The 16051-nt window shown below is 34.1% G+C and overlaps 2 protein-coding genes across 4 annotated transcripts; one reads left to right on the top strand and one right to left on the bottom strand.

Annotated features, from left to right (window-relative positions):
• Positions 1-1228: 1228 nt before the first annotated feature.
• LOC115698578 (pentatricopeptide repeat-containing protein At4g20770) lies at positions 1229-5737 on the top strand. 3 transcript variants are annotated; one of them, XM_030625680.2, is made up of 5 exons: positions 1229-4331; positions 4506-4568; positions 5136-5260; positions 5355-5455; positions 5546-5737. In XM_030625680.2, the coding sequence occupies exon 1, from the start codon at positions 1901-1903 to the stop codon at positions 4223-4225; it is 2325 nt and encodes a 774-aa protein (XP_030481540.2). In that variant the 5' UTR covers positions 1229-1900; the 3' UTR covers positions 4226-4331; positions 4506-4568; positions 5136-5260; positions 5355-5455; positions 5546-5737. The 3 variants fall into 3 exon arrangements, with proteins under 3 accessions (XP_030481540.2, XP_060958623.1, XP_060958624.1); XM_061102640.1 differs by having other exon boundaries at positions 4476-4568; XM_061102641.1 differs by lacking the exon at positions 4506-4568.
• On the bottom strand, positions 5584-7862 carry LOC115698579 (uncharacterized). The gene is made up of 2 exons (XM_030625681.2): positions 7320-7862; positions 5584-6602 (listed from the first exon to the last, which is right to left on the bottom strand). Exons 1-2 carry the CDS (start codon positions 7637-7639, stop codon positions 5735-5737), a joined length of 1188 nt encoding a protein of 395 aa, XP_030481541.2. The 5' UTR covers positions 7640-7862; the 3' UTR covers positions 5584-5734.
• Between the last annotated feature and the right edge of the window lie 8189 nt (positions 7863-16051).

The following is a 16051-nucleotide window of genomic DNA, read 5'->3' as shown; positions in this document are numbered from 1 at the left end:
GGCCGGGCCGGGCCCGACCCGAAATAACATATACCGGGCCGGGCCGGGCCGGGCCAGAAGCCCGATAAGAGCCCGAATAATTCGGGCCACGGTCGGCCCGTCGGGCCGAGGGCCCGGCCCGGCCCGCGAAAATAGCCTAGATTGACATTCCTAGTGGATGTGTTACAAGGCATTCAAGATTTTTACTGAATGCTCGGGTCTGAATGAAAATAAAGCAAAGTTGAATGTATATTTGTCTAGAATCAAAGATTAAAAAAAGAGGAAATTCATGGAGACGGTAGAACTGGATAATGCTCATTTCCAATGAAATACTTGGGAGTAACCATTAGGTTTGAACATTGGGTGGGTTTATTAGATTTTAGGTTGGCGGGTTTCAGGTTTACGGGTTTTGGGTAAAAAAAGTGAACCCGAACCCGTCCGTTCACATGTTGCAGGTTGGTGGGTTGGCATGTTGACGTGTTCGGGTCGGGCGGGTTGTTGACCCAGTCAATTTTTTTTTACACTCACCTAATTATGTATGTCATTACCTACTTATATATAAACATATAAATAAACTTAAACATTACCTAATTATATGAACATATAATTAAATCACTATTTAATGAAAAAAAAAATATATAGTTATATATATACATATAAACTTTCAACACATTGAAGAAGTGTATGGTCATATAATGTATATTGTATTATATAATTTTTTTAGGAATAATTTATATTCTTATATTGAGGTTCAATGTAAAATGTAAACTTGTATTATAATTAAAGTTTAGGTAAGAGTATATTTGGGTTCACGGGCGGGTTTGGGTTCAACCCGAAACTCAGTCACCTAAAAATCAAACTCGGAACTCGCCCGAAAGGTCCAATGGGTTGAACCTGACCAACCCGCATTGAATAGATTTCTTAAAATTTTCAAGTTGGTCAGGTCATTTCTGGGCAGGTTGGCCGGGTCCGGGTTGGCCTTGTCGAGACCAACCAAATGGAAGTTTCCTGACTGTGAAGTTATAATCAATAAGATCAGGAAGAAACTTGCTACTTGGGCAAGCATACATCTTACTTATGCAGGAAGAACTTAGGTTTATCAATTCAATCTTGATTGGCATCAAGAGCTATTGTATGAGCATTTTTATGCTTCCTCAGAGTTTGATTAAGGAGGTAGATAAACTGTGCAAGAACTTCCTTTGGGGGAAAAGAGGAAACTCAAGCAAATTCCATCTAGCCTGAGGGGATTTGGTTTGCAAACCAAAGCAATTTAGAGGTTTAGGTTTTAGGGAGGGAACTAAGTGGAACAAAGGCCGAATACTTGTGGACTATCACAATAAAACATGATATACTATGGATTGAGTGGATCAATAGTATTTACTTATAGAATCATGATGTTTAGGTTCATCAGCCTAAGCTAGATAAATAATCTGATCTATAAGTGTTATGATAAAACTGTTTACATTTTCTGTATCCGTTCGTGTTAGAAATTTTCTTCAAATTTGTTATATTTTAAAAAAAAGTTATCGAAAATTAAACTCAGGATCTTATTTTTACCATTTTGAAAAATACAAGATTTATTTTATCATTTAACAAAACAGAGAGTTCAATCGATAACTTTTGCAAAACACAGAGTCCAAAAATAATATTTAGCCTTTAGATAAAGTTTTACTAACCTTTTGAAATTTAAAATTAATAAAATTTGTCATCAATTCAAAAGTGTTACGTATGGTATACGAGGTAAAAAAACAAAAAGGTCTATAAAATGCTCGAGTGACTAGAGTAGACTTTACTATTAGCAAAAAGAAAAAAGAGTAGCATAAACTTACGTAGAACCAGACCAGTTAGTGCCTTTTGAACTAGAACCAATTCTATTTGAATTGTGGAAGCCATTTCAAATTGTATTTACATAGCTCCGTCAATGGAAAGTAAGAGCATTCGTTTGGGTAATCTCTTGCAGTTTTGCATAGACAAGAAAACCCACAAGGCTGGAAAACTAATTCATGGCTATATACTGCGCAATGGAATGACCTTTAACACTTTCCTCTCTAATAGACTCATTGAATTGTATTCCAAATGCAGTAATATGGCTTATGCTCACCAAGTGTTCGATAAAATTCCTAAGAAAGATGTGTATTCTTGGAATGCCCTTCTGGGTGCTCAGTGCAAAGCTGGAAATATGCAAGAAGCTTATGAGTTGTTTGTGAGAATGCCTGAGAGGAATGTAGTTTCGTGGAATAGTGTTATTAGTGCTTTGGTCCGTAATGGGTTGGAACAGAGAGCATTGGATGTTTATGATACCATGATTTTGGAAGGATTTTTGCCTACCCGTTTCACATTGGCAAGTGTTTTCAGTGCATATGGAGGATTGTTAGATGTTAAGCATGGTCAAAGATGTCATGGCCTTGTTATTAAGATTGGTCTTGAGAACAATGTGTATGTGAGCAATGCTTTGCTGTCCATGTATGCTAAGTGTGGGCTTATCAGGGATGCAGTTCAAGTTTTCGATTACATGATTGAGCCTAATGAGGTCACTTTTACAGCTTTGATGAGTGGGTTAGCGCAGACAGATCGAGTCTTGGAGGCGCTGCAGTTGTTTAGACTGATGTTGAGAAAAGGTATTGATTTAGATTCCGTTTCTTTGTCAAGCATTATGGGTGTATGTGCTAGAGGAGGATTCAAAGAATTTGATGACTTTAACCAGGGCAGTGGCTTATGTGGTATGAGTGGGAAACAAGTACATTGTTTAACACTTAAGCTTGGATTTGATGAGGATCTTCATTTGAATAATTCATTGCTTGATATGTACGCAAAGAATGGAGACATGAGTTCCGCTGAGAAGGTTTTTGATAGCTTGCCAGAAGTGAATGTTGTTTCTTGGAACATTATGATATCTGGTTACGGCCAAAAATATCAAACTGAGAAAGTAATAGAATGCCTCCAAAGGATGTGTCAGCTAGATTTTGAACCAGATGAGGTCACATATATTAACATGCTTGCTGCATGTGTAAAGTCAGGGGATATAGAAACTGGGCGCCAAATGTTTGATAGTATGTCATTCCCGAGTGTTGTTTCATGGAATGCCATGCTGTCTGGCTATTTTCAAACTTGTAACCACAAAGAGACAGTAAAGCTTTTTAGAGAAATGCAGTTTCGAAATGTGCAGCCAGATCGAACAACTCTAGCCATTACTTTAAGCTCGTGTGCAGGAATGGGATGTCTGGAAGCCGGAAAGCAAATCCATGTCGCTTCACTTAAAGCTGCATATAATACTGACATATATGTTGCAAGTGGACTTATTGGTTTGTATGCAAAGTGTGGGAAGACAGGATTGGCAAAGAACATATTCTATAAAATGCCTGTATTGGATATTGTTTGTTGGAATTCTATGATAGCAGGTTTTTCATTGAATTCTCTAGATAAGGAAGCTTTCACATGTTTTAGGCAGATGAGGCAATATGAGATGTTTCCCACCCAATTTTCTTATGCTACTGTACTAAGTTGTTGTGCAAAGCTTTCTTCTCCATTTCAAGGAAAACAAGTTCATGCACTCATAACAAAAGATGGATACATAAATGATGTCTTTGTAGGGAGTTCTCTCATTGATATGTACTGCAAATGTGGTGACGTAGATGGGGGTCAACAGTTCTTCAATACAATGGCTACTACAAATACTGTTACTTGGAATGAAATGATACATGGATATGCACAAAATGGCTATGGAGATGAGGCTGTTTCTCTTTACAAGCAAATGATTGCATCAGGTGAGAAACCTGATGGCATAACCTTTATTGCTGTTTTAACTGCTTGTAGCCATTCAGGTTTGGCTGATGTAGGTATTGAAATATTCAATTCAATGGAGCAAGAACATGGAGTGGAACCAATTTTGGATCATTATACTTGCATCATTGATTCTTTGGCTCGTGCGGGTCGGTTTGAGGAAGTAGAAGTACTAATAGACAGGATGCCATATAAAGATGATACAGTCATATGGGAGGTTTTGCTTAGTTCTTGTAGGTATCATACTAATGTAACTTTAGCAAAAAAAGCAGCAGATGAGCTTTTCCGCTTAGACCCGCATAACGCTACTCCATACGTGCTTTTAGGCAATATCTATTCTTCTTTAGGAAGATGGGATGATGCTAGGGCTGTGAGGGATCTGATGAGTGATAATCAGGTTATGAAGAGTCCAGGTTATAGCTGGATTGAATATAAAAGTCAAGATGCTGGCACTCTTGGAGGGTGATAATATTTTCATTTTACAAAGTGAAGCTATTCTCTGATGCACAGAAAATCCTTTTGTGTTTGACTGTTTATTACCATTCAGATTGGTGTAGTCTGGAACTGTTGAGGTATTAATCAAACTTGAAGACACATTGCTTTTTCATTTTCTCTCTGTGTATATACATATATACAATATAAAAAAAAGTATTGATGTGTATCTTTACATAACATTTCTTTTTTTCATACATATATTTTTATAAATGTCATGATAGATGGTTTTATCTTTCTCATGGATTCTTTAGAGATTTAAGGAGATGTGTTTTAAGGGTCAACCATCAATTGAAAGGTTCGGGAGACTTTATAAGGTAATTAGTTTCATCAATTAAATTTACTTTTATATAAAAAAAGTTACAAAGATGCTCAGCTAAATCATTAAGTTAAAACTCGGAAATGAAGGTTTTTCCCCACAAAAATTGCAAGGATATTGAAACATGACTTGATATTATAAAGAGATCTCTATTTTAATCCTGGCTTAAGCTTGAAACAAGCAAACATTATATTCCCAATAATAAAGGATTAAGTGACATAATTGCTTAGCTATATCAGGAACAATACTTGAGCTGAGTTCATGCTGTTCCACAATATGAACTTTTTGGTTATTTTATATAGATTTCTAATATTGATTATGTATAGATTTATAATTTTTTTTTGGTTTTTTGGTGGCAAGGCTGCAATCTCAGAAGAATAGATTCTCTGTTTTTGGTTTGGAGGAATTATCTTGGATAGCAATAATTGAAGTGTTACAAGAACTATTTCATATTTTAGGAATCAAAACCTCTCAGGATGATAAATATACAAGTACAATAATAATAGCAATAGACTCTAAAATAGTGATACAGTATTTAACTTTTTTAGGAAATGAATCTTTGCAGAGCATAGAAAGGCCAAAGTTGTTCTGGGTCTCAGCAGGAGCCCCACTGGCGTGTGTGATAGTATGTCTCCACAGTCCACACTCATTGTTTTAGCATTCAAAGCTCAACACCATGGCATCAGTGTGGTGAGTAAGCTTTTAGGTACACACATAGAGTTATTATTGGATTAGCTAAGTGGTATGTTGTATTTTTTTTTTAAATATTATTTTTATTTGGTAGATTGGAAAGTTACAAGAAGGATTAAGCCCCATCTTCATGGAACATGTTGGTTTTCCATGGTTCTCATCTTGGAGTTATGATCCTGCATTATTTTCATCACTGTAAGATCCTGCTAATTTCCCTTTTCTTCTTTGTCTCCCTTTAATAATTTCATTTCATGATGATAAAAGATATTTCATTCTAATTTATAGGAAGGTGTTGCGGTGGGGAGAAGTATATGTGCTGCCAAAACGCAAAATGAATTAATAAATAAAATCATGAACCAAAACGTACTTGGCCATGTAGTAATATCACATACATTTATTGAAATCAAAAGTAAAAACAATGACAAAACAATAGAGCAGAACACAAACTCTTCTGTATTGAATTGTATATTATTCTTATTCCCATGTGCACCTAATTTGGCTGGTATGCTTAAAATCAAGTGTCAACAAAATGGTGCCGTTTACTCTCTTCAACACAAATCTCTCTACCAAAACATAGCATCTAAATTTGCTCCACTCTTTTCCATCAAACTCCTCTGTTCTCTTTACATTCACTTGCCTTTCAAACTCATCCACTTTGAACCCAACTCTCTCTTCTTCCCACCTTATTCTATCCATTGTCAATTTGCTCAACCCCAATAACCTTTCTGATTGATTTTGTCCTTTACCGCCCTCTAATGAACTTTTAAACCAGATGACTCCATCATCAACATGACCCCACTCACATAGAGCTTCCTTTCCATCAACACAAGCCTCCTCTCTGCTAACAAACACATCAACACTCACCATTTTCATCTCATTTCCAATATTGTCACATTCAAAAACCCTATCCCATCTCTGCTCAAGTGTCATTTCATAAAACGTGGAATTCATCTGCTCCTTGAGCTTTCCCTCTAATTCCTTTATGAACATAAAAGGGCAATACCATTTTCCCACAACCACACTTTCATTAGTACTCGAATCAGATAAGATTTTCAGATCAGGAAGCTGCGAACGCAGCGAGGAGTTGAGGCCTGGGGCTTCGTCTAATTGGTAATGGCGAGGCGTCCCCATGCAGAGTTGCCAGTATTTTCTCCTCAAAAACGTAGGTGGAAAGCCATTTTCGGCAACAGATGCTGCCGTGAATCGTCCACTACGCTTTTGGATGATCTCAACTTGTTGAAAGATATCTAAAGGATCGAAAGGTCTCGGCTTTACATCTCTAATGTATGTGAAGCAAAAGCATGTTCCCATGTCATTTTCTGTTGAACTAGCACTAGCTTCACTGCACCCAAAAAAGAAAAAAGAAAACATGTTAGTTTTATGTAAACAAAAAGAGTATGACACGGTCCGCTAATTGTGTTGCTCATTGCTTAGCTAGAGTCTCATAGTTAGATGCTGATCGTAGCTACTCGCGACTTCTATCCTGAGTATTCTTGATGTAATTGCTCAAGAGATGATATAAATTTACATCTTTTATTCAAAAAAAATAAAAAAGAGTATGACACCATAAACTCTTAACAATATACCGATTGATACTCAATAATTAATTAGCAGTTTTTCATATCTAAATATATTAGAACCGATATTAAAACGCATAAATAAGAATATATTAGTTCTTGTTGTGCTCGATATCTTAAGATGCCCTTTGTTATTTCTCAAACAGAAATAGTACTAGTTGCTAGAGGAAAAACAAATAATATTACTTCTAAATAATAATTAATTGTTAAAGTGTCATATAAATATGAGACAACTTTTAATTAGTTTCTCTGTTGATATGCTAGCAAATTAGGCAGTTGATTGATTAATATCTTCATCTTGGATAAATAGATCAAAGAAAAAAAAAACTATAATTTAAGTGTTTGTAACTAACTTTTTATGATATGGGATAATGGGAGTCAAATAATAAACACACCTCTTTCTTCTTTTTCTTGTTAGTAAAGCATTTTGAACGAAGATAGAGAGTTAAGAGGAGAAATTAAAAAGTAAAATCAAAACATACCCTTTATGTTTTCCTTTGCGGCGAATGACATAGTAACGATTGGAAGAGAGGGGTTGACCAAGCACTGGAACGAAGAGGACAGAATCATAATAGGTGACGCTGCTTTCTCCACTGTGTCTTGTATAAGTAACAGTTAGATCTTTGTTTTGAGGAAAAGGCAGGGCCTTGATTGACCTTTGTTTACACAAACCGAAACAAGTTGTGGTTTCACATTCTTCGTCAAACATAACCAAATAACCAGAATTCGGACCCTCTTCGGGTACTGAATTCAGTAGCTCAGGAGACCTTCTAAGTAAAGACAGAGGCCTTGTCACGTACATGATTCTCTCTTGACTTAGAAATAAAATCTTCCTTTTACTCTACTCTTTCTCTTATGTATGTTAATGTTATGATAAGTTTTTCATACACATAAAAACTCTAGAGGTTTAGAGAAGAAAGAAGAAATTTAGAGTTGAACTTGGTAGGAAGGATCATAAAAGTCAGCCCAAGTTTGAGATAGATACATGTACGTGGCTTCCTTAACAGTATTACTAAGCCTAAACTATAATATATATTTATACTAATGCTAATCTGGTACGAGTTCGTTAGCTCAGCTTTGTTTTTCGTTTGTTTTTAATTACAAGTAAAATTAATAAATTTAAAATGATCAAGAACACCTGAGTGGCTGACTCTTCATACTTCATAGGATAATTGGCGGGTCATATAAATGATCAACAAAAATAAATCAGGAAGGTTCGTATATATTTATGTATATATTATATAATATGGTTTATTCAATTGTACAGGCATTGTTATACTGGCAGCTCGATAGTCAATGGTTCCGCCCTGACATGTATACCTTGTTATATTACTTATATATTAAATAAATATGATGTTGAGGTTAGAATTGTGATGTATATTATATATTAATAAAAGGATAATATATAATATATGTGGAAGTTACGTAGTATAATAATTACTCATTTTGTAACTTAGGTTACAAAATTTTGTTAGAACATATTTGTGAATTATTGAAAATTGGAAACGTGTTTTTTCAAAGTTCTTAGAGGACTAGTCTCATATTACTTGAGAACACTTATTTGTAAGTGTATAAATAGTGTAAATATGAGCAATTGAATTCCGCTCTAAGGGGTATCTATTTTTGTGGAAGAAGGAGTTACACAAAAGGCCCACCTGAATACCACGCTCGCCGTCATTGCTGGCTGTAGTCAAGGCCGACCCTGACTTTTAGTGGGACATAGAAAAAAAATTTATTTTGGGCCCCAAATATAAGTTGAAAAATGCCTCTTTTATTCATCAATTAATCAAATTTACCTCTAATTTTATATTTATTTGAAACATACCTCTTTTTATATGTATTGTACCCAAAATACCCTTACATAAGAGAATCACATGGAGAGTATCTTGAAGTGACAGGGGTAAAATTGGTACAATGTTTAAAAAAAGAGGTAAAAATGATAGATTTTAAAAAAGAAGGTAAAAATAAAATAGGACAATATAAAAAGGGTATAGAGTGTAATTTCCTCCCCTTATTTAGATAAAAATATGACATTTTTTAAAATCAATAAAAAAAATTGTATAATTTTAAAAGGGAAATATTTTTTTTGGGCCCCTGGGTTAGGTGGGCCTTAGGCACAAGCCTAGCCCGCCTATGCCCAGGGCCGGGCCTGGCTGTAGTGTACCTTATTTCTTGGAGAAAATTTATTTATTAAATTATTTTTTTATTTAATTAATTAAAACAGTTTTTAAACGTGTTTACTTAATTAGTAAGTAAAGATGTTTTCTCATCCTGATTTTCACTATCGTTCCTACAATCCCACATTTTAACGTTGCCATGATTAGAAACATCTTTCTTCATGTTACTATATCTTATGTGTATTTCTTATATAATGCATCAGAACCAACTAGAAAAATATATATTTTTTTTCACAGAATATATATGTACAATTATATTACGTTATGTATTCTGAACAATAATGTTTTGTTGGGTGCAATATTTTCAACCGTTCTCTATCGTGTAATAAAGCTCTGATACAGTGGTTCGAGTGTGTTGTTTAATAGTTTGGTTGCACAATGCTGGGCAGTGTCGCGAACGTCTTAAAGAGAGTGACCCTGTTTGCGACTTGAACCCATATTTTTATTTAGTAATTTTGTTCCTCTTTATTTTTTGCAGCAACTATTCTAACAATTTTAAGACAATGTGTTTCTGCCATGACTACCAATGATAATTATGGTGTTATTGATATTAATAAACCTTTTCATTTTGAGGGAAACTATTTTAAAAGATGGAGACAAAAAATGTTATTTTTCCTCACTATGAAAAATGTTGCTTATGTTCTAACCACTAATAAAACTGTTATTTGTTACACTGCTAAGGATGATGAAAAGTAGAAGCAAACTATTGGGAACACTTATTTATAAGTGTATATATAGTGTAAATAAGTGCAATTGGGTTGGACCTCAAGGAGTACCCACTTTTGTGAAAGAGGGAGGAGTCACACAAATGCTTAGCTGAACACCACACACGCGCGCCACCTCCCCCGTCTAACTGAGTTGGTTGGTGTGCACTTTGTTTTTTAGAGAAAAATTATTTACTAAATTATTATTTTTATTTAATAAATTAAAACTATCTTTAAATGTGTTTAATTAATTAGTAAATAGAGACGTTTTCTTGTCCTTATTTCCAGCATCGTTCCCACAATCTCACATACTAACGTTCTCATGATCAGAAATTTATTTCTTCTTGTTACTACCTTATATGCATTCCCTATATAATGTATTAGAACCAACGAGAGAAATACATCTATTTCTCACAAAAAATATATATACAGTTATATACGATTATATTACATCATGTATTTTGAGTAATAGTATTTTGTTGGGTGCGGTATTTTGACGGTTCTCTATCGTGCAATAGAGCTTCGATATAGTGGTTCGATTGGGATGTTTCATCCTGAGAATGACGAGGCTGATAGTCTACTTGCACAATTCTCAGTAGTGTCGCGAACGTCTTAAAGAGAGCAACCTAGTCTGCGACTCAACCTAGGTTTTTATTTGGTAATTTTGTTCCTCTTTATTTTCTACAGCAACTATTCCAACAGTTTCAAGACAATTTGCTTCTGCCATGACTATTAATTAGAATTATGGTATTGTTGATATTAATAAAACTTTTCGCTTTGAGGGAAACCATTTTAAAAGATGGAGATAAAAAATATTATTTTCTCTCACTATGAAAAAGGTTGCTTATGTTTTGACCACTAATAAACCTGTTGTTTGTTATACTGCTAAGGATGATGAAAGCAGAAGAAAACTGTTAGGAACACTTCCTTATAAGTGTATATATAGTGTAAATATGAGCAATTGGGTTCGGTCCCAAGGGGTACTCACTTTTGTAGAAGAGGGAGGAGTCACACAAAGGCTCACCTAAACACCACATACGCGCTGCCATCATTGTTTAATTGAGCTAGCTGGTGCGCACCTTATTTTTTAGAGAAAATTTATTTATTAAATTATTATTTTATTTAATTAATTAAAAAAGTTTTTAAATGTGCTTAATTAATTAGTAAACATAGACATTTTTTTGTCTTGATTTTTAACATTATTCCCACAATCTCACATTCTAATGTTCCCATGATCAGATGCGTCTTTCTTCCAGTTATTACCTTTTGTGCATTACCTATATAATGTATTAGAACCAATAGGAGAAATACATCTTTTTCTCACAGAAAATATATACATATATATATTGTTATATATGATTATATTACATTATGTATTCCGAGCAGTAATGTTTTGTTAGATGTGGTATTTTGACGGTTCTCTATCCTGTAATAAAGCTTTGATACATTGGTTATTTTTCTTCACTATGAAAAAGTTACTTATGTTCTGACTACTGATAAACTTGTTGTTTGTGATACTGCTAAGGATGATGAAAAGTAGAAGCAAACTACTGATTTAGCAAGCTTGGTCGAGAATGATTTTTTATGCAAAAAATTTATTGTGAATGGTTTATTTGATGACTTGTATGACTACTACAACTTTGATAAAATTGCTAAGGAAATTTGGGATGCACTTAAAAGGAAATATGACATTGAGGAGGCTGGAACTAAGGAGTACACTGTCAGCCCCTACCTCAAATTCCAAATGACTAACGATAAGTCAGTGGAGGCTCAGTCTCATGAACTTCAAAAAATTACTCATAAAATAATTTTGAAGGTATGTTTTAGATGAACAATTCTAAATTACTGTTATTATTTCAAAATTGCCTTCTGGTTGGAAAGATTTTAAAAATAATCTCAGGCACAAAACAAAAGAATTCTCTTTGAAAAGTCTGATCACTCGCCTTCGCATTGAGGAAGAGGCTCGCAAAGAAGATCAGAAAGAAGAAGTGCTTGTTGTTTCAAACAACAACTTTAAGAAATTTAGTGCAATTCTGAAACCCACTAGAAAAAATGTCAGGAATCAAAATTGCAAGCATGCTCCAAACTGCAACAATTATTCTCAGAATAATAGTTAGAATTAGATTCTAAGAAACCAAAACAAACAGGAGCAACCCCTAATAATAAGAATGATCTGAGACCATTTTTGTGCTTTATTTGTAACAAATCGGGTCATATGGCACACGAGTGTCGGAACAGTTCTAATTCTGATCCCCATGCTAATTTGATTGAAGAGCTGTCTTATACAGCTATAATTTTAGAGATCAACCTAATTGGTGGATCAGAAGGGTGGTGGGTAGACACTGGCACTTCTCGCCATGTCTGCTATGATAGTGTTATGTTTAAGACATACACTGCTGTGATTGAGGATAAGAAAGTGTTGCTAGGCGACTCTCACATTACAATTGTTGCTGATACTGGTGATGTGGAATTAAAGTTTACCTCTGGAAAAACTATGATTCAAAGAAGTCATGGATATTCTAGAGATGAAAAAGAATCTGGTCTCGGGTTATCTCCTCAATAAAGTGGGGTTCACACAGACTATAGGGGCAGACTTGTTTACTTAAACTAAGAATGAGATTTTTTGTGGGGAAAGGGTGTGCCACTGAATGAATGTTTACATTTAATGTTGAAGTTAATAAAGTGAATATTCCTATTTACTTGTTGTGTTCTTTTAATACTTGATACGCTAGACTTTGTCACATTAACAAACGAATAGCTAAAAATATGAGTAGTTTAAGTTTAATTCCTAAATTATCAATGAATAATTTTGAAAATTGTGACTTTTGTAGCCAGGCTAAGATCACAAAAACACCACATAAATCTATAACTAGAGAAAGTGAGCCTCTAGAATTAATTCACTTTGATATTTGTGAAATAGATGGTGTTTTAACAAGAAATAAAAAACGTTGCTTTATCACTTTTATTGATGATTGTTCTGATTTTACTTTTATATTTAATTAATCATAAAATTGAAGCTCTAAATATGTTTAAATTATTTGTGGCTGAATTTAAAAATCAACTTAGTTGGAAGATCAAGAAGCTACGTATTCTACTACTTTTGTTGATTTTTATAACTCACATAGAATTATACATGATAAGACTGCACCGTAGTCACCTAAAATGAATGAAAAATCTAAAAGAAAGAATAGAACTTTTACGGAATCTATTGTTGCCATTTTACTTAATTTTGGTGCTGCTTCTTATTGGTGGGAAAAATTCTCTTATCTGTATGATATGTGCTTAATAGGGTACCTAAATAAAAAAAAGAACAAAATTTCTCCTTATGAGAAATTGAAAAATAGACAACCAAACATATCCTATTTTAGAAGCTCGAGTTGTTTAGCTTATGTTCGTATTCCTGATCTTAAGAGAATTAAGTTAGCAAGTAGAGCCTATGCATTTATATTTTTAAGGTATGGTGTAAATAGCAAAGCCTATAGGTTCTATGATCTAAATACGCATGTTATCGTGGAATCTAACAATGCTAATTTTTTTAGAGATAGATTTCCATTTAAATTGAGATATAGTGGGGACGCATCAACTAGCAACATTCTAGTGATTAGGAGTGATGAACATACTGAGGATTTAAAAACGAAACCTAGAAGAAGTAAGATAGCGAGGGTAGCTAAAGATTTTAGTTCTGATTTCTGTGCTGATACCTTAGAGGAGGATCCTGCTAACCTCCAAGAAGCATTGTCTTCCTTAGATATGGATCTTTGCAAGAGGCCATAGATGATGAAATGGACTATCTTGTGACCAATAAAACCTGACACATTGTAGACTTACCACCTTACTACAAGGCCATAGGTTGCAAGTAGATTTTGAAAAAGAAATTGAAACTCGATGGAACTGTTGATAAATACAAGACTCGTTTAGTAGCCAAGGGTTTTAGACAGAGAGAGAATGTAGCTTTCTTTCACACTTTTTCACCTGTGACTAGAATAACATCCATTAGAGTTTTAATTTCACTAGCTGCTATACACAACTTAGTTGTGCACCAAATGGATGTTAAGATTACGTTGCTCAATGGTAAATTAGAAAAGGAAATCTACATAGATCAACCTAAAGGGTTCGTGATCCCTGGCCAAGAACATAAAATCTGCAAGTTCAATAAATCTTTGTATGGTCTAAAATAGGCACCTATACAGGGCATGAGAAATTTGACACTTTAGTCATTTCAAATGGCTTTAAAGTGAATAAAAGTGACACTGCATCTATTACAAATTTGAGAATGACATATGAATAATCATATGTCTATTCATGGATGACTTGCTCATTTTGGTTCTAACATTCATGACGTGAACACCGTGAAATCAATGTTGTGTTCGAACTTTGATATGAAAGACCTCGGATAAGCAAGTGTAATCCTTGGAATAAAGATTATGAGGTCTGATAAGAAAATTTCTCTAGATCAATCTCACTACATTGAGAAGATTCTAAAGAAATATAATTACTTTAACTTTGTAAACCTTCTTGTACCCCATATGACCCAAGTGTAAAATTATTTAAGAACATTGAAGATGGATTAAGATAGTCAGATTATGCTAGCATAATCGGTAGTCTCTGGTATGCTACTGATTGCACTAGACCCGACATTTCTTATGTCGTGGAATTATTGTGCAGGTTTACTAGTAGACCTAGTATAGAGTATTGACATGCTATTAAGAGGGTCATGAGATACCTAAAGAGAACTATGAGCATTGGATTATATTATCAGAAGTTTTCAGCTGTCCTTGAAGGATACAACGATGTTGACTCGAACACTTTATTAGATAAATCCAAAAAAACTAGTGGCTATATTTTCACTATAGCTGGTGGAGCTGTTTCTTGGAAATCAAAGAAATAAACTATTTTAGCACAGTCTACCATGTAGTTTGAAATGATAGCACTAGCTACTACTAGTGAAGAAGTAGGTTGGTTGAGAAGCCTGCTAGCTGAGATTTCTTTATGGGAAAGATCGTAACCAGATGTGTTGATCCATTGCAATAGTCCCACGAATATTGCAAAAGTTCAGAACCATTGTTATAACACTAGGAGACGACAGATTCATCGTAAACATAATATTGTGAGAGAGTTCCTCTCTATTGGAGCATTAAGAGTGGATCATGTATGCACTTATGAAAACTTAGCCGATCCTTTGACGAAAGGATTAACTATAGAGAAAGTCCTTAAAACCTCGAAAGGAGTTATAACCACCACTTTATTTCCATGGCTTTGGTTTACAATGAAAAAGGGAGAAATTTTAACTTTTTAGGTGTATAGGGTTAGATATCGAAAATAGAAATTTCTTAAAAAATTGAGGTAAAATAGTGTAAAAATGGTAGAGATAGAGGATTTTTTAGGGGTGGTCGACGAAGGTTTTGGTGGTGGGTTTCTTTGGTTTTGGCTAGCTACTGCTCTTTCGTGATGTAGTAGACAAAGTGTGGTTCGAGTGCTGAAAGGGTTTGATAAATAACCTTATGTCATCAGTGTTATCAAATAACTGACGCCATATGCTATAAATGTTACATGTGTCAGTATATGATATGGCACCAATTATTTTCAAAAAAACTGACGCCATAGAGGATTTTTGCACTCTTTAATTTTGATTTTAAAATCATTTCTAAATGTCAATTTTGAACCAGACAAGTATTTTACACTCTTTAGCTTTCCTTTTTAAAATACGAGTGGAAAGAGTAGCCTCTAAAATCCCTATTTGTAGTAGTGTACCAAGAACAGATCAAGGTCGGATATATGGGAACCTGATTACGGTTGGGGTACATGTTTATGTTTATATTTTTCTTATTGAGTCTGTCAACTCACAAATATTATTTACATATGTAGGTAAGACAAGGAAAAATCTGAACAACAATGAGTTTGGGCTAGATGAATATTGTACATATCGAAAGGGTTAGACCTAGAGTGTTCAAATCTTTGGGACAATTAGACCTTATTTTGATAGTCGCTAGCGACGACTTTAGTAATACATGTATTTTGTAAACAGATGTGAAAAGAAAAAAGTATCCCATTTGATTAGCGACGACTTTATATTTATTTAAGCTAAATTTATTTTTAAAAGTTTTAATTATTTATATTTTTTTATAAACTTTTTGATTAACAAAGAAGTGCTCAGTAATTAAGAAAGCACAGTAACACTTAAGGGTGTTACAAAAGTATAAACAACTTTTATAAGAAGTAAACCAATTGGTAACAATTGTAATAGTTATGATTGAGAAGCTAACTTTATTATGTAGGTGAGTAATTAAACTATTGATTTTATTTTTAGTTGTAATTTAGATTTTTAAAAAAAAA

The sequence above is a fragment of the Cannabis sativa genome, chromosome 8 (assembly GCF_029168945.1).
Source record: "Cannabis sativa cultivar Pink pepper isolate KNU-18-1 chromosome 8, ASM2916894v1, whole genome shotgun sequence".
Classification (NCBI taxonomy): domain Eukaryota; kingdom Viridiplantae; phylum Streptophyta; class Magnoliopsida; order Rosales; family Cannabaceae; genus Cannabis; species Cannabis sativa.
Note: the sequence above shows the minus strand (reverse complement) of the source record. Positions and strands in the feature narration are given on the sequence as shown.

What these genes read in the sequence shown, in the direction of transcription:
- LOC115698578 (XM_061102641.1), top strand. Translation starts at nt 1,901, where the DNA reads ATGGAAAGTAAGAGCATTCGTTTGGGTAATCTCTTGCAGTTTTGCATA.
- LOC115698579 (XM_030625681.2), bottom strand. Translation starts at nt 7,639, where the DNA reads ATGTACGTGACAAGGCCTCTGTCTTTACTTAGAAGGTCTCCTGAGCTA. An exon ending in CGCAAAGGAAAACATAAAGG is followed by an intron (nt 6,603 to 7,319) that starts GTATGTTTTGAT and finishes TTTTGGGTGCAG; the next exon opens with TGAAGCTAGTGCTAGTTCAA.